This window comes from Oncorhynchus clarkii, chromosome 17 (assembly GCF_045791955.1).
Source record: "Oncorhynchus clarkii lewisi isolate Uvic-CL-2024 chromosome 17, UVic_Ocla_1.0, whole genome shotgun sequence".
In the NCBI taxonomy this organism is placed as follows: Eukaryota; Metazoa; Chordata; class Actinopteri; order Salmoniformes; family Salmonidae; genus Oncorhynchus; species Oncorhynchus clarkii.
Window position 1 is genome coordinate 13,130,756 of NC_092163.1, and position 27,659 is coordinate 13,158,414.

General features: G+C 42.0%; 2 protein-coding genes across 3 annotated transcripts in view; both read right to left on the reverse strand.

Moving 5' to 3' along the window:
• The window catches only part of LOC139369587 (metal transporter CNNM2-like), a 68,984-nt gene extending 54,605 nt beyond the window's left edge, over window positions 1-14,379 (reverse strand). For both annotated transcript variants that reach the window (XR_011627049.1, XM_071108837.1), the window contains exon 1: window positions 12,782-14,379. Coding sequence is in view for 1 of the 2 variants with exons in the window: in XM_071108837.1 (XP_070964938.1) it covers window positions 12,782-14,273 (1,492 nt within the window). In the remaining variant the exon portion in view is untranslated. The remainder of the gene's footprint in view (window positions 1-12,781) is intronic.
• A 4,475-nt stretch (window positions 14,380-18,854) lies between these two features.
• LOC139369346 (arsenite methyltransferase-like) lies at window positions 18,855-26,696 on the reverse strand. The gene is made up of 9 exons (XM_071108639.1): window positions 26,652-26,696; window positions 24,950-25,077; window positions 24,523-24,683; window positions 22,443-22,522; window positions 22,071-22,149; window positions 21,809-21,943; window positions 21,484-21,620; window positions 21,114-21,236; window positions 18,855-18,959 (listed from the first exon to the last, which is right to left on the reverse strand). Exons 1-9 carry the CDS (start codon window positions 26,694-26,696, stop codon window positions 18,855-18,857), a joined length of 993 nt encoding a protein of 330 aa, XP_070964740.1.
• Window positions 26,697-27,659: the final 963 nt, after the last annotated feature.

The following is a 27,659-nucleotide window of genomic DNA, read 5'->3' on the forward strand; positions in this document are numbered from 1 at the left end:
GTGTACATAGTACAAGTCAAGGTAGTAGTAGTACATGGTGACAAACCACTGGTTAGCGGGAAGGTGGGGACCTTCCTGATGGAATGTTCTTCTCTACTTGAACCTCTAAGTCTATAAAGCATGTTGACTCTTTCACCCAGATTATGCCTTGGGAAAGTATTCAGACCCCTTGACTTTTCCCACATTTTGTTACATTACAGCCTTATTCTAAAATGTATTAAATTGTTTTTCCCCCTCATCATTCTACACACAATAACCCATAATGACAAAGCGAAAACAGGTTTTTAGAAATTGTTGCTACTTTATTAAAAGTTTAAAACTGAAATATCACATTTACATAAGTATTCAGACCCTTTACTCAGTACTTTGTTGAAGCACCTTTGGCAGCGATTACAGCCTTGAGTCTTCTTGGGTATGACGCTACAAGCTTGGCACAACTGTATTTTGGAATTTCTCGCATTCTTCTCTACAGAGCTTCTCAAGCTCTCTCAGGTTGGATGGGGAGCGTTGCTGCACAGCTATTTTCAGGTCTCTCCAGAGATGTTCAATCGGTTTCAAGTCCGGGCTCTGGCTGGGCAACTCAAGGACATTCAGAGACTTGTCCCGAAGCCTCTCCTGCGTTGTCTTGGCTGTGTGCTTAGGGTCGTTGAACCTTCACCCCAGTCTGAGGTCCTGAGGGCTCTGCAGCAGGTTTCCATCAAGGATCTTTCTGTACTTTGCTCTGTTCATATTTGCCTTGATCCTGACTAGTCTCCCAGTCCCTGCCGCTGGAAAAACATCCCCACAGCATGATGCTGCTACCACCATGCTTCACCGTAGGGATTGTGCCAGGTTTCCTCCAGATGCGACGCTTGGAATTCAGGCCAAAGAGTTCAATATTGGTTTCATCAGACCAGAGAATCTTGCTTCTCATTGTCTGAGAGTCTTTAGGTGTGTTTTGGAAAACTTCAAGTGGGCTGTCATGTGCCTTTTACTGAGGATTGGCTTCCTTCTGGCCACTCTACCATAAAGGCCTGATTGGTGGAGTGCTGGAGAGATGGTTGTCCTTCTGGAAGGTTCTCCCATCTCCACAGAGGAACTCTAGAGCTCTGTCAGCGTGACCATCGGGTTCTTGGTCACCTCCCTGACCAAAGCCCTTCTCTCCTTATTGCTCAGTTTGCCCGGGCGTCCATCTCTTGGAAGAGTCTTGGTGGTTCCAAACTTCTTCCATTTAAGAATGGAGGCCACTGTGTTCTTGGGGACCTTAAATGCTGCAGATATTTTTTGGTACCCTTCCTCAGATCTGTGCCTCGGCACAATCCTGTCTCGGAGTTCTACGGACAATACCTTGGACCTCATGGCTTGGTTTTTGCTCTGACATGCACTGTCAACTGTGGGACCTTAATCATGTCCAATCAATTGATTTGACCATAGATGGACTCCAATCAAGTTGTAGAAACATCTTAAGGGTGATCAATTGAAACAGGATGCACCTGAGCTCAATTTCGAGTCTCATAGCAAAGGGCCTGAATACTTATTTAAATAAGGTATCTGTTTTTTTTATTTTTTATTCATTTGCAAAAATGTCTAAAAAACTATTTTCACTTTGTCATTATGGGGTATTGTGTGTAAGTTGCTGAGGAATTTATTTTCTTGAATCCATTTTAAAATAAGGCTGTAAAGCAATAAAATGTGGAAAAAGTCAAGGGGTCTGAATACTTTCCGAAAGCACTGGAGAAAGGGATTGTAAGGGATTGATTTGCGTGATAGAATTATTTTCTCTGTACAACGGCCTTGGGAAGTAGGCGTCCTTGATTAGCCTACATATCATCAGACTCAAAACCCGCTAAAGTCACACTTCTGGGAATAACATGCGCTCAGACTTTATAATAAGCTACATTACTGGAATCCATGTTGGTAAGACAAAACCAAGCTTACTGGACCTACGGATATGAATCACAAGAGCCAAATTCCATGATGCATGTGTGGTGTGCCCAACACACTGTCATCGTGACCTCACATTACCACACGACTTTGCCTTTTACAGAATTATTCGTATTAGAAGGAATTAGAACGGCTAATTCAGTTTCTGTTTCATTTCAATAGCATAATTCTTTCAATATGACATTTAGAGAAGGACATTGATAATTCAAGAGACTCCAGACATAGACAGTATCATTACACTTTGCCGGTCAAAATAACTAGCTGCATCTGTGAAACGATATTTGTTCTGGCCGAGTTGTACGGAACGCTAGTAGCACTGCCATTATGCCAGCTCACTGAAATCAAAGAGTTAGCCTTACTCCGACCAGACTACAATTCCAGACTTCTCTGAGCTCATTTCAAAAGCCAACTTTAAAGTGTTTCACAGCAAAGCTACTGACATTTTTTTTAAAATGTTTTAACTGTTTCAATACCACCGTTCACTACACAGGAACAATGTCTGATTCATGAAACAGACTCTTACAATCCCATAACAACAATTCCATTGATGCATCAGCATCAAAAGAAATAGAATGAGCAGAAGCAGAACACTCCTATTTTGAGAATCGACCACATCTTGAGGAGCTGCAACAGAGGGTGGGATCAAAAGGCATTCGAAGATAAGACAACCGCGGGTTCAGTTCAGTTGGTTTGTGGCAGGGACGGTATGGCTCTGCCATGTTGCCTGCATCTATCCAGTCCTTCAGGATAAGCAGGTGAGGAGATTAGATATGCCATATCATACCTTTGTCTATTATTTCCTATTGGTGAATCTCCAGCGGGAGTACGTCACTGTTCTCCAGAGCCGGCGGAGGTGCTGTACGGACGTGCTAAAGCATTATGTTCATTTTCTAACACAGCTTCTAATACAGGCCTGCCAAGTAGGACGAATTTGGAGTATCACGCTTTTTCAACCCATGCCAAGTTTCACAGGTTAACGACCGATTAACGACTGTTTACATGTGTGGATCACAAGAACAGTAGTAATACCTTATTGTGTAATTAATTATATTAAGTAACAACTGACATATTTCAATGAAACAACAACGGAACAATACTCAAGTGCTCAAGGTCCAATCCAGACATTTAAAAAAAATCTCAATATCAAATGATTTCTGTTTAACAACTAAGCACCTTACTGTAAGAGATTTCCATTCAAATGGGCAAAAGCTTTTCAAGAAATAATTTTGCTTGGACTGTCTGGGAGTGGCCTGAGAGGGGAGGGGAAAACTGAAAACTAGCTGTTATTGGCAGAGAGGTTTGGAACTATCTTTCTTATTGGTCTTTGAACCAATTTGCTGCATGGTGATGTCACCAGGGAGGTCAAAACTCCCTCCCCTAGAACAGCTCTACGACTAAAAGGACATTATCATCATTTTCAAAATGTCACAGTATTATTCCAACCTCAAAGCGTGAAATATATATAAAACACAGGAAACTCAAGTTTCTGACTGCACCTGGCCTTTAAAAAGTCTACTCCATGTTATAGTAGAATTTGAGGAATGTAGGCCATTTGAAAAGCCTGGCTTTGAACACAACCGGCTCAAACAAACTGATCACAGAAGTGCATTTATTCTCAACAGACCTGGGTTCAATAGAGTAGTCACAATAAATGCAATCCATGCCAATCTGGCACTCCAGGCAGGCTAAAGAAAACACTCAAAGTACTAAAACAACAAAAAGTATTTGAACCGAGGTCTGATTCTCAGAACTACTTCAAACCGATCATCTGGCTACAGTACGTTCCACGCTTTCATTGAACACGTCGAGCTTGCCAAAACATGCCTAGTTTGAGTTGCATACAACAAAAAACGGAGGTAAAATGAACTCTTGTTTAGTGAGACAAGAGCGACTAAAACCGAGACAACCAATCCACATTAAGGTGAAGCATGTAATCAATAGACAAAGTAAAAAGTCTTGAAGGAAAAGTCACGCTGTGTTCAAAGGGGTATCCCTCACCAGGAGCCATTCCTGTCCAACTGCCAACATGACGCCATTTAATCCCACCTCTTATTTCGCCATTATAAATAAGCACAAGAACTGTAACCAGGTGAACAAACGCTCAAGCACAGCTTAATTTGCTGCCGAGAATTGAAAACCACTTTTGTGAAATGATATGAATTTGAAAAGCGTCCGCTGAAACAATGTCCCTGAAAGTGTTAAAATACTTCAATATCAATTAGGTTAGTTTCACTTTAAGACAAAAAGGAAGGAGAAGGCGGCTGTGGAGGCTGCTGAATCTGAATTAAGCATAGATTGGCCTATATTGCAGGAAAGGGGAGAACTAGTTCAATACCTGCCAGGGCTCATGTAGCCTCTAGTACACTGTTAAAATGAAGTGCTTTGTAATACCAGAAACTAGTGGCAACTGTGCTGCCACCAACTCAAAGGAGACGAAACCTGAACTTTTCTGGGGTATTGAAACACATCAACCTGAGATGTTTTGAAACGTGACACGGTTTGTTGTAACACCAATTGATCCAGCATTGTGCAACACCTTGCCAGGGGCTGGGAGCACTTCTGGAAAAGGTTGAAAACACTATTTTGATGTTTCAAGTTCTGTTTAGTGCAGAATTTTGGCAGGCATGGAGGTTACATTACATCAAACATTGCAGGATACTGTATTTGCCTCTACCGTAAAAAGTTTCATCATTGAATGTCATTTTGCCTGACAATTTTGATATCCGTTCATTATTATCCATTACACCTCATGGCATAACAAGTTGCTTAATATTAATATAGAAGTATACATTTCTTTCTTCAAACATGCATACAACATTGTGTGAAATAATCATAAAATCTAAAATGTTGAATTACCCACAATCCTCTAATAACTGAGCCACGTGGGAAGATAGGAAATGCAAGTAGAATAAAACCAGACTTCTGAATAGTTAAATACATACATTTTCTCTATCTTTGGTTATCCTCATATGAAATATCTTACATTTTGAGAAACATTAAGTTGGATTTATTCTTACTATTTTTTGGTTAAATTAAATGAACAAATCATTTAAACAACTCAATATTAGGAAGGTGTTCCTAATGTTAGGTATACTCAGTTTAGTCTGCAACAAATATATATTTTGTGTGTTTTGAGGCTGCCGTTTACATGCACTGAAACCCCCCAAAGTGTTTTCACAGCACTATCTTAAAAACACACACATTTAAATTTAAGAACCACTTTGGGTGTTTCAGAGTGCTTTTATTCTGTTTTAAAACACTATCTGTGTATTCATTACACAATCATCGTGTTTCGAGTCGTTCTGTTTTTACAGTGTAGTCTACACTGGAGGCCTCTTTCTCAACCCCAATCAAGCACATACAGCACATAGTACTCTAGTTATATGTGAGACAGAAACAGGCACGAGTGGAATGGAGCAGAACTGGAAAACGAGGAATGGCACTTTCGAGGAACGATGGCGATGCGCTGCTTAGTTTGAACGACAGCTGTCCTTCCCACCTGCAGTGGTTGGCACTGGGCCAAGTTACACTGTCCAAGGTCATGGAGTTCAGGGAGGGATAAGATTAAAATCAACCCTCTCTGTGCGAGTGTGTGTGTGTGTGTGTGTGTGTGTGTGTGTGTGTGTGTGTGTGTGTGATTCAAAACACAAGCAGAAGGCGAACCTCGATCTACCTTTGTAAATATGTCACGTGTCTATGAAATATGACAACATAAGACTAGTAAAACTTAAAGGGGGTGCAACAAAGGGGGTGCAACAAAGTGGGTGCAACAAAGTGGGTGCAACAAAGTGAGTGACATTCATTCGTTTCAAAAAACAAGACTGGACATGAGTGTGATTGGCCCCATTCTGTGTGTTCTACTCGGGTTCATCCCAAAGGGCACACGTTGACCCACTCGTTAGCACTCTACTAGTAGTCTCTAATTGTCGCTAATTGTCACTGTCACTAAGTGTCACCACTAGTCGCTAATTGTCACGAATTGTTGCAATCCGACAGAAACTAACAAAAGGGTTCAGAAGTTTCCAAGGGGTTGTCTGTCTCGATTTAAAGGTCTAGGATGACGATAGTGGCTTAGGTCAAGCCACCAACCTGAACCTTAGCATGGGGGCATAGTATTAATGTCACCACTGGGTTTTTGGAGTTTCTTGTGCTCCTTCTCACTCTTCAGGTGGAAGCTGGTTTACTTCACAGTTGCAGTGCAGAAAGTGAAAGCATCCTCTTCAACCACAAACAGAGCCAGCAAGAAACGGCTAATTCAGAATCCTCAAAAACCTGAGTTCAAAAGTTAAACCAATTACGCTTTTCGTGTACTTTACACTGAGTATACCTAACATTAGGAACACTCCTTGCCCTCAGATCACCTCAATTCGTTGAGGCATGGACTCTACAAGGTGTCGAAAGCGTTCCACAGGGATGCTGACCCATGTTGACTCCAATGCCTCCCACAGTTGTGTCAAGTTGGCTGGATGTCCTCTGGATGGTGGACCATTCTTGATACACACGGGAAACTGTTGAGCGTGAAAAACCCAGCAACGGTGGAGTTCTTGACACAAACCGGTGCGCCTGGTACCTACTACCATACCCCGTTCAAAGGCATTTACACCTTTTGTCTTGCCCATTCACCCTCTGAATGGCACACATACACAATCCATGTCTCAGTTGTCTCAAGGCTTAAAAATCATTCTTTAACCTTCCTCCTCCCTTTCATATACACTGACTGAAGTGGATTTAACAAGTGACATCAATAAGGGATCATAGCTTTCACCTGGATTCACCTGGTCAGTCATGTCATGGAAAGAGCAGGTGTTCTTAATGTTTTTTCCACTCAGTGTATCTCTAACGTATGTAGCTGTTGGAGCAGATGTGGGGGGAGTCTTTTTTCTTTCGTTCTTCAACCCAACTTCAGGCGGCTGTGCAGCAACCAGCTCCACAAGAGGCAGTCAAATGAATTAACAATGACTTACAATACAAAGCACTTTGAACCGAGTGTGGTGCCGTGACTAGAGGCAGATTGACGAGAAACTTTGACCTCCCTTCCTCAGGATTTACAACCGCTCCAGAGGTTGGACGGAAGGAAGGCGAGTTCCCTCTGGAGCAGAGCCAAGAACAGGAACCCAAAGACCACACTGGCACCTGGCCTCGTGGCCTTGCTGAGAGGCTGGAACCTGGAGGACTAGGGTTTAGTCTGACGTACCTTACCTATATGTACAATCTACAAAAAGGTTATATCTACAACTTTAAAACTGCAATATATAACTTTTTTGGGCGAGCCAACCAAATTCACACAGAAATTGGAGTTATAGATCTGTCATTCTCATTGAAAGCAAGTCTAAGAAGTGGTAGATCTGTTCTATGTGCGCAATTTCTATGCTTCCCGTTCTTAAAGCTGCACTATGCAGAAATCGCTCCGCCATTTCCTGGTTGCTAAAATTCGAATAGGTCGCCTAATATCAGTTTGTGACAAAACAAGCAAGAATCGTGTAGAGAATCACTGTACCATCTACACCGCTGTGAAATACAGTGCCTTGCGAAAGTATTCGGCCCCCTTGAACTTTGCGACCTTTTGCCACATTTCAGGCTTCAAACATAAAGATATAAAACTGTATTTTTTTGTGAAGAATCAACAACAAGTGGGACACAATCATGAAGTGGAACGACATTTATTGGATATATAAAACTTTTTTAACAAATCAAAAACTGAAAAATTGGGCGTGCAAAATTATTCAGCCCCTTTACTTTCAGTGCAGCAAACTCTCTCCAGAAGTTCAGTGAGGATCTCTGAATGATCCAATGTTGACCTAAATGACTAATGATGATAAATACAATCCACCTGTGTGTAATCAAGTCTCCGTATAAATGCACCTGCACTGTGATAGTCTCAGAGGTCCGTTAAAAGCGCAGAGAGCATCATGAAGAACAAGGAACACACCAGGCAGGTCCGAGATACTGTTGTGAAGAAGTTTAAAGCCGGATTTGGATACAAAAAGATTTCCCAAGCTTTAAACATCCCAAGGAGCACTGTGCAAGCGATAATATTGAAATGGAAGGAGTATCAGACCACTGCAAATCTACCAAGACCTGGCCGTCCCTCTAAACTTTCAGCTCATACAAGGAGAAGACTGATCAGAGATGCAGCCAAGAGGCCCATGATCACTCTGGATGAACTGCAGAGATCTACAGCTGAGGTGGGAGACTCTGTCCATAGGACAACAATCAGTCGTATATTGCACAAATCTGGCCTTTATGGAAGAGTGGCAAGAAGAAAGCCATTTCTTAAAGATATCCATAAAAAGTGCAGTTTAAAGTTTGCCACAAGCCACCTGGGAGACACACCAAACATGTGGAAGAAGGTGCTCTGGTCAGATGAAACCAAAATTGAACTTTTTGGCAACAATGCAAAACGTTATGTTTGGCGTAAAAGCAACACAGCTCATCACCCTGAACACACCATCCCCACTGTCAAACATGGTGGTGGCAGCATCATGGTTTGGGCCTGCTTTTCTTCAGCAGGGACAGGGAAGATGGTTAAAATTGATGGGAAGATGGATGGAGCCAAATACAGGACCATTCTGGAAGAAAACCTGATGGAGTCTGCAAAAGACCTGAGACTGGGACGGAGATTTGTCTTCCAACAAGACAATGATCCAAAACATAAAGCAAAATCTACAATGGAATGGTTCAAAAATAAACATATCCAGGTGTTAGAATGGCCAAGTCAAAGTCCAGACCTGAATCCAATCGAGAATCTGTGGAAAGAACTGAAAACTGCTGTTCACAAATGCTCTCCATCCAACCTCACTGAGCTTGAGCTGTTTTGCAAGGAGGAATGGGAAAAAATGTCAGTCTCTCGATGTGCAAAACTGATAGAGACATACCCCAAGCGACTTACAGCTGTAATCGCAGCAAAAGGTGGCGCTACAAAGTATTAACTTAAGGGGGCTGAATAATTTTGCACGCCCAATTTTTCAGTTTTTGATTTGTTAAAAAAGTTTGAAATATCCAATAAATGTCGTTCCACTTCATGATTGTGTCCCACTTGTTGTTGATTCTTCACAAAAAAATACAGTTTTATATATTTATGTTTGAAGCCTGAAATGTGGCAAAAGGTCGCAAAGTTCAAGGGGGCCGAATACTTTCGCAAGGCACTGCATATTTTTCCATAAGCAAAAATATAGTATTTTCAGCTGTGTGAAGCTGGTGTTTAAAACTGAAGGTGAAAGAGCCAGGCTGTTAGCTTTAGTGAATGAGAGCTGTGGTGGTAGATAATAGGGGTTTTACGGGTCATGTTCTGGGATCACTGATGATGTCTAAAGGACTGGCCATAGGTCAGCAATATCCTACAATACATAAGATTATCAATGCAGCTGCTGTTCTGTTCTGACCACCTTCTAGTCTGCTAATCATATCCATGTATTAATGAATCCATTATGCAAATGAAAATGCATACCGTTGTCCGCTATATTAATAGAAACCTAATTTGAAGTACTCACACCATGGTTTCTGTAAAGATTTTCATCACTGACAGAAACCTTCAAATGAATGTGACCAAATTAATGAATATGCATAATATGTACCATATTATACATTAGCCTTCAAACAAGGCTACTTTGACAAGCACGGTTATTTTTTCCATTAATTTACTTCTCGTTAATCGGATTTTACAATAAACCAAAACAAACACTCTAACGATTGAATAATGAATATAAAATGCCTAATTGACATTATTTCTCTGAAAAAACGTAGTTCAGTGAAATCATAGTCATAAAAAGCTATTGACTAGATGAACATATTCACAACCAGTCTTAAAGTTAAGTATGATAGGCCACAAAGTGTAATTCGTTTTTTAAAGTCCTGTAATGATGTAACAACCGCAATGATGTAACATCCGTAATGATGTAAAAAATGTAATGATATAACAACCTTAATGATATAACAACCATAATGATGTAACAACCGTAATGATATAACAACCATAATGACGTAACAACCGTAATGATATAACAACCGTAATGATGTAACAACCGTAATGATATAACAACCGTAATGATGTAACAACCGTAATGATATAACAACCATAATGATGTAACAACCGTAATGATATAACAACCGTAATGATATAACAACCGTAATGATGTAACAACCGTAATGATGTAAAAAACGCAATGATGTAACAACCGCAATGATATAACAACCGTAATGATGTAACAACCGTAATGATGTAAAAAACGCAATGATGTAACAACTGTAATGATGTAACAACCGTAATGATGTAACAACAGTAATGATGTAAAAAACATAAATATATAACAACCGTAATGATATATCAACCGTAATGATATAACAACCATAATGACGTAACAACCGTAATGATATAACAACCGTAATGATATAACAACCATAATGATGTAAAAAACGTAATGATATAACAACCGTAAGGATATATCAACCGTAATGATATAACAACCATAATGACGTAACAACCGTAATGATATAACAACCGTAATGATATAACAACCTTAATGATGTAACAACCGTAATGATGTAACAACCGTAATGATGTAAAAAACGCAATGATGTAACAACTGTAATGATGTAACAACCGTAATGATGTAACAACAGTAATGATGTAAAAAACATAAATATATAACAACCGTAATGATATATCAACCGTAATGATATAACAACCATAATGACGTAACAACCGTAATGATATAACAACCGTAATGATATATATCAACCATAATGATGTAACAACCTTAATGATGTAACAACATTAATGATGTAACAAACGTAATGATGTAACAACCTTAATGATGTAACAACCGTAATGATATAACAACCGTAATGATATAACAACCATAATGATGTAAAAAACAGAATGATATAACAACCATAAGGATATATCAACCGTAATGATATAACAACCATAATGACGTAACAACCGTAATGATATAACAACCGTAATGATATAACAACCGTAATGATGTAAAAAACATAAATATATAACAACAGTAATGATATATCAACCGTAATGATATAACAACCATAATGACGTAACAACCGTAATGATATAACAACCGTAATGATATAACAACCATAATGATGTAAAAAACGTAATGATATAACAACCGTAAGGATATATCAACCGTAATGATATAACAACCATAATGACGTAACAACCGTAATGATATAACAACCGTAATGATATAACAACCGTAATGATGTAACAACCGTAATGATATAACAACCGTAATAATGTAACAACCGTAATGATATAACAACCGTAATGATGTAACAACCGTAATGATATATATCAACCGTAATGATATATATCAACCGTAATGATGTAACAACCGTAATGATGTAACAACCGTAATGATGTAACAACCGTAATGATATAACAACCGTAATAATGTAACAACCGTAATGATATAACAACCGTAATGATGTAACAACCGTAATGATGTAAAAAACGCAATGACGTAACAACCGTAATGACGTAACAACCGTAATGACGTAACAACCGTGTGCACAGAAGCTGCCTGATCAAAACGTATATCGTTCCTGCTATCAACAGACATGTGTGATTGCCCGTGTCAGATTGTGACGAAACCAAAACGCACCTGAAGATGAAAACTAACTATGTCATAAAGTGTAACTCCGTGGGTGTTAAGAGAGAGGAGTTATTCATTATTCACACGACTGCATTCCAGTGGGCAGGACGAAGGGAGTTATCAACACCATCATTCAGAGGCAATGCACACAACTTAGAGTAGGGAGAGGTGGGGATTTAAGCAGGTTCTCAAACAAGATGCCCCCACCTGATAACCTTAGCACTGACGCGGTTGTACCATTCCCATGAATGAATTTCCTAATGCAAGTCACAAACCACAGAGAGGGAGAGAGGGAGAGAGGGAGAGAGAGAGAGAGAGAGAGAGAGAGAAAGAGAGTGGGAGGGGGACCGTGTGAACATTAACGAGGAATGGAAGTGATGGTGAAAGATAACATGAACATTCCCCCTCTCCACTTTTTCTTTGCAGGAAATGACCCAAGAGGTGACAACAAATGCGCCCTTATATCTCTGACAAGGAATGTCAGCCAGCTACTTTAGGATGCCATTCCTCCCCACCTCACCTCGCCTCTTTTCTTTTTATCTGGGATCTTTGTGACACCCTTCCTGATGGAGCAACGCCACAATCCATCTTCCTGAAAGTCGGGTTTCGTGGTTTGGCTTAACATCTTTGTTTATACACTTGAAACACTTGGGGCATCAAGGAGACACCTGAAGGACAGCAGGCCATCTGTGCTATGAGGTCATTCATGTGTCTCAGTCAAGTTTTAAATGACAGTAACCTGTTATTAGACAGTAAGACACACATTACTTGACCATCTTCCAGAGGGAAAGGGTCTTCGAGCTCTCTATGATGTCATAGTATTATCATAGTAGGACATCTGATCTGGATATTATTATGTCAAGTGTGTGACGTTATACATATACAGTCAAGGAACTGGGACAATGTTGTTCCCAGAGGCAAATACCCCCTGATTGAAGGTTGTGATGTTTTCCCTAACTATAAAATGCCATAAATATGTTGATATGAATAGAAATCTACAGTGGAGATGTAATACGGTGAATTTACTGCTTACTAATGAGTAGCAACACTTGTCTCTCTAGGTTATTATATAATCTGTCTGTGTTCCGATGAAACGTCATTCTCACATTTGCAATGAATCCCTAGACCATAGACATGCCAAGTGAAAGCCACGATGGGACAGTCATCACACATTTGGCTTGAAATGGCATGATCATTTGATTGACAGGATACAGTCGGGCCAATAAAAATGAAACCCCCCTCACCTTTCTTGAACTCCTCCAGCATGGCATCCAGCCTGGTGTCATTGAACACAAAATGCAGCTGATGGCTGTAAAACTTAGTGATGGTTTTCAGCGGTGTAGAATCATCTGGGTCGACAAACGCCAGGTCCTTCACGAACAATAGATCCACAATGTTGGACCTCTCGCCCTCGAACACGGGGATGCGCGTGTAACCGCTCTCCATAATTTCAGACATGGTGTTGAAGTCGAGGATAGCATCACCTGGAATCATAAAACAATCTCTTAGCGGGGTCATCACGTCCTCCACAGTCTTAGTCCGTAGTTCCAAGGCGCCCTGAATGATGTTCAACTCCTCTTTGACCAGATCATTGTACGGATCCGTGACTCTGAGCATCTCCAAAAGCTTCTCGCGGTTGTACACAGTGCCTATCTCTTGGCCCAAAAGGTAATCTAGAAGTTTGCTCACTGGGTATGACGCAGGGAAGGTGAGTAGCATGAAAAACTTGGTGAGGAATATGGTGTTGGCTCCAACGGCAAGGCCATGTCTTGAGCATATGGCTTGAGGGACAATCTCTCCAAAGATGACAATTCCAATAGTTGACATCACCACAGCTATCAGCCCAGAACCTGCAATATCATCAAATAAGATAGTTAGAGTTGTATTGACGAGCACGTTGCCTAGGAGAAGTGAGCAAAGCAGGTAATTCCCTTGGCTCCTAACTGGCTCTATCTTTTTGGCATAATTCTTCTCCATCTCTGTGCCACAATTCTGAACTATTTGGAGCTCCATTGGGTCCAGTGCCATCAGTCCCAAGTTCAACCCGCTGAACATGCCTGACAGACACAGCAACATGGAAATAAAGATGACTTGAAGCCAGAAGGGGAGCAGAAACCTCTTCTCCTCCACAACTATCACTTTAGTGTCATCTCCATCGTGGTAAATCCAGGTGTTTTCGGTCCATGGGTCGTGCAGGCCGGCGGCGTGGTGGGCAGGTGTCGAGGTGGCGATGCACAGGTAATAAGATTTACTCCTCTCGGTTTTTCGAAGGGGTTTGACCTCGATTTCAACTACTCCCGACGTTCTGCGACTTATAATGATGTTGGGCAAGATGATTATATCCGAGGTCCTGATACCGCAGGGATGCGCGGACGTATCCTCTTTGCTCCCGTTGTCCCCCGACAAGCTGTCGATGTCCCCGACTGGTCGGATCTGTTCGTGTTCCGTAAATGCAATTTTGGACCAGGTCTCGTTGTTTATGTTTTGCCCGTAGACCCTCAATTTGACACGAGACCGTTCACTCACCCGTAGGTAGCCCCTATCCATAAAGGAAATGTCGTCCGTGTCCTCCAACCGGAGCCCGATGATAACCGTGTCCGACTCTACCCCGCCTTCTTTGCCACTTGTCGAGGTGACCAAACAACCGCTGACAGTTAAGAAAATCATCGTCAGAGCTCGAACCCGGCTAAGTGACGCCATTTTTGCAGAGGGTACTGGGGCCGACGGCTCAGCCATGTTGATAATGGGCAACCTCCTGAATGAAAAGAGCTTTTAAAAATCAGAGCCAATCGGAGTCCGCCTTCATCTCCACCGGGGGTCGCCGTGATTTGTGCAGCATCGGGGACCCAAGCGCTTGGTTCCACTACGAGTCCGAAACTGATTACTCCTAGAGCGAACTCGTGCCTCCCCTGATGTCCCGGAGACAGACGACCGTAGCACCCAATCCAGTGCGGCAGTTGGACGGGGGCGGAGTTTTCGCCGCAGCTCCAACGAATGAAATTCCAAAACAAGCGCACCTCACGCAAAAAAATGCCCAAGACACTTTCCTCGTGACTTTTTCAGAAGGATTTCAGAGGCAACCAATAAATAATGAATTGGTGGGTAGATCCATAATATTTTATTTATCTGGGTGGTGTGAATGGTGCGTCGTTATGCAATGTTCTCTCCATTGCAGAGGAGAGCGAGAGGTAGAGGGAGAGAGTTATTTCAGCGGGCCGAATAGAATGCATGCTTTTAGGCTATGTGACATTCTTTATGCATTTTAGATTAGTTCCTTAAGATGACCAAACAAGCAGTCACAATGCATTTTATAGCTTAGGGTATGGTATGTCTTGTAGGCTATTTAAAGATGATCTGCAAAGCCTAATTGTAGGGAGGGTTGGTTGACCAACCAAATCAATACAAATGCATGATAGGCATTGGAAATGATATAGATAGACAAAACGTACAGTAATTGCCATGCGTAATATTAGCCTAATTAACATATAATTACGCAAAATGCCGAGATGCATGTATAAGACATTTTCTTTTGAATACTGTAGCCTACATTGTTCTGGTGTGAAAATAATGATATCATACAAAGTGGGCAAATTAATTAATAATCACCCATCATTAATAGGCAATTTAGCCAACATGATGCGGTGTTATCACATTTCAATGGGCTACTTTCACAAAGTAGGCATTGGGCATAGTTTAAAAAACGGAGGGATAGTTAGGACAGTATCACAACATCACATTGAGGTAGTAGAGTCATTATCTGTCCAATCGGGGATTATTATGACAAAGGCACGCATGTCAACTCATGGATAATAGGCCTATTCTGCCTGACATATCAGAACATGGAACAAAGCAAATAAACAACATCAAATGAAGCACATATGGTTCTACTACAGATATATATGTTTTTTTTTCTTCCTGTTTTCGGGTGATGGAATATTTCCATGCTCTTCAGGGGCTGGTTGTTTATCAACAAAACCGACGCCTGCACAACTATGGGGCAAAACCGACAGGGTTGGCTTAGATTGTTGATTATGTGTATACTACCTCGCCAATATTTATTGAAAACCTAAATACAGTTGCACCACGAACACTTGTTGTCTCTAAAATACATTGTTACAGTTGTTGGTTAGGTAGCTAGCCAATTTTAGCCATGTCATCATTGAGATGACAGTCAAATAACCAACAACAACAAAAATACCTGGTATCAAGAACAAGATAAAACTAGCAGAAACGAGCCACTTACAATTCACCACAGGGAAGTTTCTTGTCATTTTTGCTAGCTATCTGGCCACCCAGAACCATAACAACACATGGGCTTCTGCGCATTTGAAGAGCGCGCAAAGTTTTCTAGATGTCGTCAGCTAACTAGTCTATAGGTGTTATGACAGTGGATGTAGTTGTAGCAGGGATTGTGTCCAACAGTGCGCAGTTGGGAGCGCTGTAGACGCGCACCCACATCTGATTGGAACAGTGCATCTCTGAGATTGCGTGCTCTCCTATAGGCGAACAGGGGAGGGTCTTTGAATAGCCTACATATTTGAATTTGGAATCAGACGTCAATATGTGCCAATGTTTATTTAAAATGTTCATAATTGCTAAAGAGCGGTGTAAAGGTAGAAGTGAAAAAACAAAAAAAATGTTTCTCAATTTTGTGCATGCCTCAGCAATTTATCTCTCTCAGTGTCTTTTGCCCGATTGTAGGCTGTCTTTATGCAGGTGTCCTTGTATCCCTGTTCCTGGAAGCGAAAGGACAAAGCAGCAGTGTTAGTCTCACATACAGATATGAATGAGCAGTTCCTACAAATGCTCAAGAACTGGCTAATGGGCAGCGTAGGCGTACGTGCTAAGCGACAACGTAAGGTCCGCATCACCGAACATAAGTCATCCATTCGTAGAAACAATCAGCTGTCTCCTGTCGCCAAGCACAGAATTCCATCAGGACATTACAACACTCGATCAAGTTCATCGCGACAGAGAAGGATCACATGCCCTTTAGGGATGATAACTAGTAAAACGATAATGCGTCTTTATCCACTACCTGGACACTGTCTCCCCTAGGGACGTAATGAGGAACTCGATCTCTTTCTGGTATAAAAACATTTAGCCTACTGTATCACAGCCATGTTTTGTTTGGATATATTTGTATCAATATTGTTTCGCCTTTGCACAAGTCATGGGAGCATTTCGCTACACCAGCAATAACATCTGCTAAATATTTGTATGCGACCAATAAAATGTTATTTTATTTGATCAAATGGTTCACAAAATATTATGAACACCTGCTCTTCCAGTGAAATAGACCAGGGATGGGCAACTGTCTGCAAGCGGCCCTTTTGTAGGCCTGCGGATTTATTTATTTGAACTCAGTCGGGGTCTCAACATACGGTTGAGAGTTAGAATAATAGAATACACAAGATGCAATTTCGACGTTTGGTTGTGCATCAGCAGTCACTCAGTTACCCCATGTCAGCTACGTTTGTTTGATTGTTAAATGAGTCTAGTGGCCAGCTATCTAAACGTGTTGTAAGCATGGTCGAATTACTGACCGGCGTGGGGCACATTGATCATCAGTTAAATATTTGCCTCCCCATTATGACGACTTGTGTGGAATAGCAGGAAATTAGCTGTTAAACGGCAACATGTTCTCTACGGCCAATGGCAAAACGTGCAGAATTGAAGGAAATTAACTTTAAAACATGTTTTTTTTCTCTTCAGCTATCATGAGGGTGGCTGCTAAAATGTTTTGCCCGCAAGGTGGGGAGGGGGTTATGGATGTGAGTATGCAGACCAGTGGAGGCTGCTGTGGGGAATACGGCTCATAATGATGGCTGGAACGGAGCAAATGGTATAGCATCAAACACCTGGAAAACATGTGTTTGATACCATTCCACTGATTCTGCTCCAGTCATTACCACGAGCCCATCCTCCCAAATTAAGGTGCCACCAACCTCTTGTGACGCAGACCCACTAGCCACTGCAGCCCCTCATGATGAGTCAAAGTTCCCATCCTTGACATAGAATCCAGATGAAAGCTATGATCCCTTATTGATGTCACTTGTTAAATCCACTTCAATCAGTGTAGATGAAGGGGAGGAGACAAGTTAGAGAAGGATTTTTAAGCCTTGAGACATGGATTGTGTATGTGTGCCATTCAAAGGGTGAACGGGCAAGACAAGACGCCTTTGAACGGGGTATGGCAGTAGGTGTCAAGAACTGCAATTTTGCTGGTTTTTCACACTCAACAGTTTCCTGTGTGTATCAATAATGATCCACCACCCAAAGGACATCCAGCCAACTTGATTTGATGTTGACTTAATAGGATCCCAATTAGCCAACGCCAATGGAGACAGCGAGTCTTACTGGGGTCTGACAGACAATGAAAAATACCATGTAGTATGTGTGTGTGAGTCTATCAGTTACACATACATGTCAGTACATACACAACAAGTAGAAACTTGACACAATGGTGGGAAGCATTGGAGTCAACATGGGCCAGCATCCCTGTAGATCGCTTTCAACACCTTGTGGAGTCCATGCCGAGATGAATCGAGGCTGTTCCGAGAGGGGGATGCAACTCAATATAAGGAAGCTGTTCTTAATGTTTTGTACACTCAGTGTATATCATGGGGACCTATGATTCTGTCTAAATGTGTTGTCTAATATGTATACCTTTGTAAACATTGTATATAGAAATAGATTGTCAACTGTGACTTGATTGCTAACCAATTGTCTAATTGAAATGCCTAATTGTTGCCACCCGTTGTTCACTTGAACTTGTATGATACAGACTGCAGGAGTTTCCTCACAAAGCACACCCTTGAAAAATACCTAGTCCAAACTTTGGGTGTTTATGAATGAAATGAAAATACTAAGAATATAACTGATATCCCAAGTGTGCTTTCCCCTGTGGATCAGTGGAGGCTGGTGGAAGGAGATATAGGAGAATTGGCTCATTGTAATGGTCGAGCGTGGTTTCCATATTTGCGATGTTTGATGCCGTTCCATTCATTCCATTGCTGCCATTAGAATGAGCACATCCTCCAATAGCTCCTCACACCAGCCTCCACTGCAGTGGATATATTTTTTGCATTTCTCTCCCACACACCCATCTTGAAATCTAAGGCCTATTTCATTAAAGAGAGACACTGGCCAGTTCTTCACTGCCGGAAATGTGTTTGGATTATGATCATATTCACAGTTATACAATCAATACATGAGCCTAATTTAAGACTTGACAAAAATCCATAGTTTGACATGAATTACAATTATTGTTCATTCATACACAGTATAATCATTCTCTGTGTCTTGGGCACGCCATCACTTGCAACAGGATGACTCTGCGCCACAGCACCCCCCTGTGGCAGAAGAGACAGTTGCACTCCCCAGCTGCAGCACCAGTTCAAAGGGATTCACCGTGCCCACCTGCAATGACACACAGCACAGGGTTTCCCTGGGAAAATCACTGAGAAACACCGCGTGCCATATTTACACAACGTCATGGTAGTGCATCATGTAATAATAACCTTATATGATAAGAACTCCCCTATCTTACAAGGTTAGGGTCCATTCCATAGAACCTCCAGTCAATTCAACAATGTATTCAAAGTTAATTACAGAGAAATACCATTTAAATAATATGAATCACATTTATTACATTACATACCAAACTCCATGTGGTGTCATATTATGCAACTGCTGTCGGCGACCCTGGATGGGCATTTGTGACTATGCAATACGTTTTGTTATCTGCCACTAGTTGACCTTTTCACTGTTTGCCTGAAGCTGTAGCTTGTACAAGCTGTATATACTTTCCATACCGTTTATTACGGCATGAGATCATGACCTGGGCCCGTATCCACAAAGCATCTCAGAGGAGGAATGCTGATCTAGGATCAGTGTTTGCTTTTTTAAGGTAAGGTAAGATTATATGGACAGATACTAGATCAGCACTACTACACTGAGATGCTTTGTGGATACAGGCCTAGATCTGTTTGCCCCCTGAGGTCACTTGCAACAGAGAGTCTAAAAAGGTAGAGATAATAATAATCTAAACTAGAGTTAGGAGCGAACTAACTAAAGTACCTGGTAACTAGCTTTAGGACACAACACCTATTGTCTCTCAGTAAAGGGTTACCAGTAGCTTTGGGACAACATCAGTAGTCTGTGTACTGGTTGGACTCCCTGAGTTGTGCCTCGTTCTGGTGGTTGGCGACGGAAAATGATCATACATTGTAGCCAGCTACACCCCAAAAAACTCCCTGTCAACAAAAGCATATGTATAATCTCTAGGAACTCTACTTACCAAGCATAAAGTGAAATAAGTCCCTCGCTATCAAATAAACATCAGAATACAACTTGTACCCGAACCATATTCCTTCCAAGTTTGACCCCTCCCTTCACACAAGACTTCCTCCCACGAAATCTACCACTGTTCACACAGCAGGAATATGACGCGGTTTGGACAAAAGTTGGATTCAGATGTTTATTTGATAGCGAGGGACACATTTCACTTTATGTCTGGTAAGTAGAGTTCCTGGAGACTATACATATGCTTTTGTTGACAGGAAACTTTTGTTGTTGTAGGTGGAGCCGGCTACAATGTGGTATGGTTATTTTCCGTCGCCAACCACCAGAACGATGCAGAACTCAGGGAGTTCAACCAACACACAGACTACCGATGATGTGTCCCAAAGCTACTGGTTACCCTTTACTGAGAGACAACAGGTGTAATGCATTATGATGCAGTTATAATACTGTGTATAAAGCATTGTAAAGCTTGTCATGAGAATACAACCTGGATGAGACCTCAACCAGCCTCAGCCTCCTTAAGATCACAGCTAAACTGAACACCCACAGCCTGAAGAATGTGTAGGGAGTATGACAAGATTCAAACTGTAGGAAACATAATCAAACCAAATATAGTCCTCAGTGTGTGTGTGTTTTGTGCTTGTGCTAATGTGTGTGTGTGGTTTCAGTGACCATGAGGGACCATGATAAGAAGACATTGAGACATTCCATTGGCTGACGGGAGGACATGCATTCCTTCCTGGTTAAAGGTTCCCAGCAGGACTTTAACGCAGCCTAGTTGTGACTGCAGCACATCTGCTTGACCTTGGTGTGTCTGTGTGCGTGCGTAGGGGCTAGGGGTCAATTTGGAATTCACAGTGGGAAGGTGTCAGTGGATGTGTCATGAACTTTACACACACACACACACACACACACATCATTACATTTATACACACACCCTGCAACCACATCTAAAACTCAGTGTCTTATGACATTAGGTGCAATTGTCCTGGAATTGGCACAAACCTTGGGTTTCTTTACACCACATCCAGCAGGTACCCCGTGCGGTTGGAAAGTGAACTCCTCACAAACCTTGGGTTTCTTTACACCACATCCAGCAGGTACCCCGGGCGGTTGGAAAGTGAACTCCTCACAAACCTTGGGTTTCTTTACACCACATCCAGCAGGTACCCCGGGCGGTTGGAAAGTGAACTCCTCACAAACCTTGGGTTTCTTTACACCACATCCAGCAGGTACCCCGGGCGGTTGGAAAGTGAACTCCTCACAAACCTTGGGTTTCTTTACACCACATCCAGCAGGTACCCCGGGCGGTTGGAAAGTGAACCCCTCAGCAAACCTGGAGTGGCTGAGGATGCTGGCCACCTTTCCATCCACCTCCACTACCTCATCCACCTGGGGGAGACACACACACACACAAATATTACTCACTGTGTATAACACACTCCTGTGGACAACACACCGGGCACAGACCTAGGATCAGTATGATCCAATATAACTTTATTTGCCAAACTGTTACATCGGAAATGTGTTTTCTGCTCTTCTTTCAACTTCCCCATTCAACACAAACATACTCATATTGGAGAGGAGCAAAGCCAAACTCCATTTGGCAGAAAAATACAAAACAGTATCTTGTACAAACCTTGAATGTGTACTGAGCGTCAAACTCCAGACTCTCTCCAAAACCAGTGATGTTGCCATTGTATATGACCAGAGAGCCTTTGTTAGAGATTTTGGGGACCTTGAAGAGACGGTAGGTGGCAGAGACAAACTGGTAGTTCTGGTAGGCCTGTAGTTCCAGAGGAAATATCAACGTTTTGAAGAGTCAATCTAAAAAATGTCCCATGTATCAATGATATAGACCCCAGTATGTTATAACAACGTAACCTCTACATGGTAACTTATATGGTTAAGAGCTGGTGGAAAAAGTGTCACCGTCTCATGTTTAAGACGAAGCAAACACGTCTCACCTAGGATGGCCTCCAGTTCCATGTTGTCCACGGTGATGACATTGGCCGTGACCAATCGCGGGGGGCTGAATCCCACCTCCTGAGCCAATCGCACTTGGTCCCCCCACCAAAGCGCTCCGCCTAAACACTCCCCTAACGACAGCATTAACATCTACAGTTCACCGAGGTTATTAACGGTTGTCGGTACTACACATATAAATAGCAGGTAGAAACAGTCTAAAGCAGTGTAAAAATGTAATACAGAAGCTGGTTGGTAGACACAGGACTTTGTGATTCTTGATCTCATCGGAGAGCTTACGGCTACTATAGACATCACTGAAGTACAGCTCTCCGCCATCCTGACAACCAGAGAAAGTAGCAAAACATCTTTAGTATGCAGGCTTAGAAGACGTGAAAGAAAGGGAAAGGAGGATACATTCAACTGAAATGTGTCTTCTGCATTTCGATGTTACCAAGCAAGGGTTCTCTTTCTTAATTACTTTTCAATGACACGTTTAAGTACAGTAAAAGCATTTGACTTGTAAGGACTGGAACATGACATGAACCTTCCTTACTAGCTTGAAAGGGTTCATAGAAGTATTTTTGGTTGTAATTACCTGATTTCTACATGATAGAGTATAGCACAGTGTACCTTCAGCAAGCGGTAAGCATCACTCAATACTTTTCTCTTGTCTGGGGAAAAACAGATGTGTTCCCAGGACCGAAACAGTACTCCAAAACAAAAACAGATGTGTTCCCAGGACCGAAACAGTACTCCAAAACAAAACAGATGTGTTCCCAGGACCGAAACAGTACTCCAAAACAAAAACAGATGTGTTCCCAGGACCGAAACAGTACTCCAAAACAAAAACAGATGTGTTCCCAGGACCGAAACAGTACTCCAAAACAAAACAGATGTGTTCCCAGGACCGAAACAGTACTCCAAAACAAAAACAGATGTGTTCCCAGGACCGAAACAGTACTCCAAAACAAAAACAGATGTGTTCCCAGGACCGAAACAGTACTCCAAAACAAAAACAGAAAAAAAGGGGAATTTGGCTTGCACATAGATACAGTGGCTTGCCAAAGTATTCACCCCCTTGACATTTTTCCTATTTTGTTGCCTTACAACCTGGAATTAAAATGTATTTTTTGGGGGTCTGTATAATTAGATTTACACAACATGCATACCACTTTGAAGATGCAAAATATGTTTTCTTGTGAGACAAACAAGAAATTAGACAAAACCAGAAATTAGACAAAATAAGAAATTAGACAAACAAACAGAAAACTTGCGTGCATAACTATTCACCCCCTCCCCTCAGTCAATACTTTGTAGAGACACCTTTTGCAGCAATTACAGCTGCAAGTCTCTTGGGGTATGTCTCTATTAGCTTGGCACATCTAGCCACTGGGATTTTTGCCCATTCTCCAAGGCAAAATTGCTCCAGCTCCTTCAAGTTGGATGGGTTCCACTGGTGTACAGCAATCTTTAAGTCATACCAAAGATTCTCAATTGAATTGAGGTCTGGGCTTTGACTAGGACATTCCAAGATAAATGTTTCCCCTTAAACCACTCAAGTGTTGCTTTAGCAGTATGCTTAAGATCATTGTCCTGCTGAAAGGTGAACCTCCGTCCCAGTCTCAAATCTCTGGAAGACTGAAACAGGTTTCCCTCAAGAATTTCCCTGTATTTAGCGCCATCCATCATTCCTTCAATTCTGACCAGTTTCCTAGTCCCTGTCGATGACAAACTTCCCTGCAGCATGATGCTGCCACCACCATGCTTCACTGTGGGGATGGTATTCTCGGGGGGATGAGAGCTGTTGGGTTTGCACCAGACATAGCGTTTTCCTTGATGGCCAAAAAGCTCAAATTTAGTCTCATCTGACCAGAGTACTCCTGTGTAATGGCTTTTTTCTGGCCACACTTCTATAAAGCCCAGCCCTGTGGAGTGCACGGCTTAAAGTGGTCCTATGGACAGATACTCCAATCTCCGCTGTGGCGCTTTGCAGCTCCTTCAGGGTTATCTTTGGTCTCTTTATTGCCTCTCTGATTAATGCCCTCCTTCCTTGGTCTGTGAGTTTTGGTGGGCGGCCCTCTTTTGGCAGGTTTGTTGTGGTGCCATATTCTTTCCATTTTTTAATAATGGATTTAATGGTGCTCCGTGGGATGTTCAAAGTTTCATATATTTTTTTATAACCCAACTCTGATCTGTACTTCTCCACAACTTTGTCTCTGGCCTGTTTGGAGAGCTCCTTGGTCTTCATGGTGTCGCTTGCTTGGTGGTTCCCCTTGCTTAGGGGTGTTGCAGACTCTGGGGCCTTTCAGAACAGGTGTATATATACTGAGATCATGTGACAGACCATGTGACACTTAGATTGCACACAGGTGGACTTTATTTAACTAATTATGTGACTTCTGAAGGTATTTGGGTGCACCAGATCTTATTAAGGGGCTTCATAGCAAAGGGGGAGAATACATACGCACACACTCCTTTTCCGTTTTTAATTTTTTGGAAAAAGTTATTTTTTTCATTTAAATTCACCAATTTGGACTATTTTGTGTATGTCCATTATATGAAATCCAAATAAAAATCCATAGGAAAAACACCAAAGATGATGAATAACTTTGCAAGGCCCTGTAAACAAGCACCACAAAGCGTTGTGTTCAGTGATTGCCCTTTATGATATGAAAAACATTTTAATTGAATGGTCACCACCACACCACACAGTTGTGTACCTGGTCCTCAGTCATGTCGATGCCCGTGACATGGCCCTTCTCCCCGACCAGTTGGCTGAGCATGTAACAGTCTCTCCCACTGCCACTGCCCAGGTCCAGCAGCTTGCAGTCCTCCAGACACTCTGGGACCACCAGACCACACCCATAGTACCTGACAGAACAGCAGCAGGCCAAGGGCTACGTGGTGAGTGTATTGAATCAAGTGTAACAGTTATTCATGGACGATTCAATGATCTGATGGATGATCTTATTCACAACAATCGTATCCTTTTCAATCTACAGGCAAGCAGGCAGACACAGACCGACAGAGACAGAACAACACACAGGCATGTAATTGTGTGTGAAAATGACTTGTTACCACAGATGTTATCAAAATGTCATTACATTGTAAGTACAATGTTACAATAGTGAACCCACTTGGGTGTGACTTCAGGATGGATCTTCTGCAGAGCCTTGAGGACGAAGGCTGGGATGGGCTGAGATGGGGCTAAGCAGGCATTACTCTTCAAGTTAGACGTTTTCTTCAGGGTCTTCCCATAGTTGTCCTGTATCGAGATTTATGATTTAAGTCTTACACATTGTTACTTGGCTGCATCTCATTCCATGATGATCCATTACAGGTTCATGTTCAACTTCATTATTTCAACTAGGCTATCAGTAGCCATAAGCATACTGCCTGGACATACTGTGATGAATGTACAACACATTAGGAACACCTTCCTAATATTGCGTTGCACCCCCTTTTGCCCTCAGAACAGCCTCAGTTCGTCAGAGCATGGCTCTACAAGGTGTTGAAAGTGTTCCACAGGGATGCTGGCCCATTTTGACTCCAATTATTCCCACAGTTGTGTCAAGTTGGCTGGATGTCCTTTGGGTGGTGTAGCATTATTGATACACACAGGAAACTGTTGAGCGTGAAAAACACAGCCGAGTTGCAGTTTTTGACACTCAAACCGGTGTGCCTGGCACCTACTACCATACCCCGTTCGAACAAACACCCTCTGAATGGCACACAGTCCATGTCTCAATTGTATCAAGGCTTAAAAATCATTCTCTAACTTGTCTCCTTCCCTTCATCTGCAATGATTGAAGTAGATTTAACAAGTGACATCAATTAGGGATCGTAGCTTTCACCTGGATTCACTTGGTCAGTCTATGTCATGGAAAGAGCAGGTGAGCCTGTTTTGTACACTCAGTGTATAAATACACTCTACTAGTCAGCAATGGGCTACAAATATATGTAAAATGTACTAACAAAATTAGACTTTAACTCTGTCAAACAGCCTTTCCCACATTCCCTATAAAAATTTAAGACATGCCATTTAGCTATAGTTAAATTAACGGACAGACATTTTCACAACAGAAAAAAACATGGTCAAGACAAACATGTCAAACAAGACCTTGTTACAGTAACCTGCAAGTGTATTGTCACGATAGACCATTGTAACGATGTCGCGATTGTAACGAGTCGTGGGAAACAGTTTGGTCTTTCACTTTGCACAATCTGAAAATTGTAGCATATGCTGGCTGGATTGTGTGACATGTAGAAAGAAATGACACCGCGAGGGGCATGGCCAACAACTTGAATAACATCTACAACTGACACTTGTGGAAGCTTACCCGTGTTCTTTCTTGCATTCAGCCATTGAGGTCCAAACGACCCGAATTATTACATAAATCTAATAAATAAACATAGGAATCAAAGTTCATTTTACATGACCTGTCATAACAAAATGTTAACTTCCTGGTTCTCTGTACCGCCCCCTATCCTTAAAATTAGAAGTCTCTTTCAAAATAAAATGTTACAACTGGTTTAACACTCCTGTTGTGTTCTGGTCGATTTGGACCGATTTACAAGTTCTCTCTCTCTCTGAAAGAAATGTAGTTAATTTAATCTGATTGTCACAAGATTCCATGACTTTGTCCACACAGGGCACACACAAAATTCATTTAGATTATTTTCATTACATTTTGGGTCAGAATTGACCGGTCATTAGATATAAATGGGTGAGACTACAATTAGTGTATAAAATTGAGTTCAGGCACATGCCCATTCATCAGATGGTCACACTTCCTCTCCCAGACGCCCATATGCATGTGTGTTTGAGCATGCACATACCTCACTCCACTTCTTGGCTTCCATGGCAACCCCCACAGGAACCATTCCCCAATAGAATCTTTCCCCCATGCCACACATGTTGACATTCTCACAAACAATCGCAACTTTTCTCACAGCTCTGGCACATAAAGATTTTTTGAGGCCTTGCTCACAATTCCCTGGATATTGTGAGGCGGTACAGAGGATAGGGGGCGGTACAGAGAACCAGGAAGTTAACATTTTGTTATGACAGGTCATGTAAAATGAACTTTGATTCCAATGTTTATATCCTTCCTGTTTGGCCCTTCCGGGGGTATCATCGGATGGGCCACAGTGTCTCCTGACCCCTCCTGTCTCAGCCTCCAGTATTTATGCTGCAGTAGTTTATGTGTCGGGGGGATAGGGTCAGTTTGTTATATCTGGAGTACTTCTCCTGTCTTATCCGGTGTCCTGTGTGAATTTAAGTATGCTCTCTCTAATTCTCTCTTTCTTTCTCTCGCTCGGAGGACCTGAGCCCTAGGACCATGCCTCAGGACTACCTGGCATGAGGACTCCTTGCTGTCCCCAGTCCACCTGGCCGTGCTGCTGCTCCAGTTTCAACTGTTCTGCCTGCGGCTATGGAATCCTGACCTGTTCACCAGACGTGCTACCTGTCCCAGACATGATGTTTGCAAGTCTCTAGAGACATCAGGAGTGGTAGAGATACTCTTAATGATCGGCTATGAAAAGCCAACTGACATTTACTCCTGAGGTGCTGACTTGCTGCACCCTCGACAACTACTGTGATTATTATTATTTGACCATGCTGGCCATTTATGAACATTTTAACTTCTTGGCTATGTTCTGTTATAATCTCCACCCGGCAGAGCCAGAAGAGGACTGGCCACCCCACATAGCCTGGTTCCTCTCTAGGTTTCTTCCTAGGTTTTGGCCTTTCTAGGTAGTTTTTCCTAGCCACCGTGCTTCTACACCTGCATTGCTTGCTGTTTGAGGTTTTAGGCTGGGTTTCTGTACAGCACTTTGAGATAT

Bases quoted from the DNA above. Each gene is read 5' to 3' on its own strand.
- LOC139369346 (XM_071108639.1), bottom strand. From the start codon at position 26,696: ATGGTTCCTGTGGGGGTTGCCATGGAAGCCAAGAAGTGGAGTGAG. The intron at 21,237-21,483 runs GTTTGTACAAGA...TGTCTCCCCCAG, and splicing joins ACGCTCAGTACACATTCAAG to GTGGATGAGGTAGTGGAGGT. The intron at 18,960-21,113 runs GTTTGTGAGGAG...GTGTCATTGCAG, and splicing joins GTGGTGTAAAGAAACCCAAG to GTGGGCACGGTGAATCCCTT.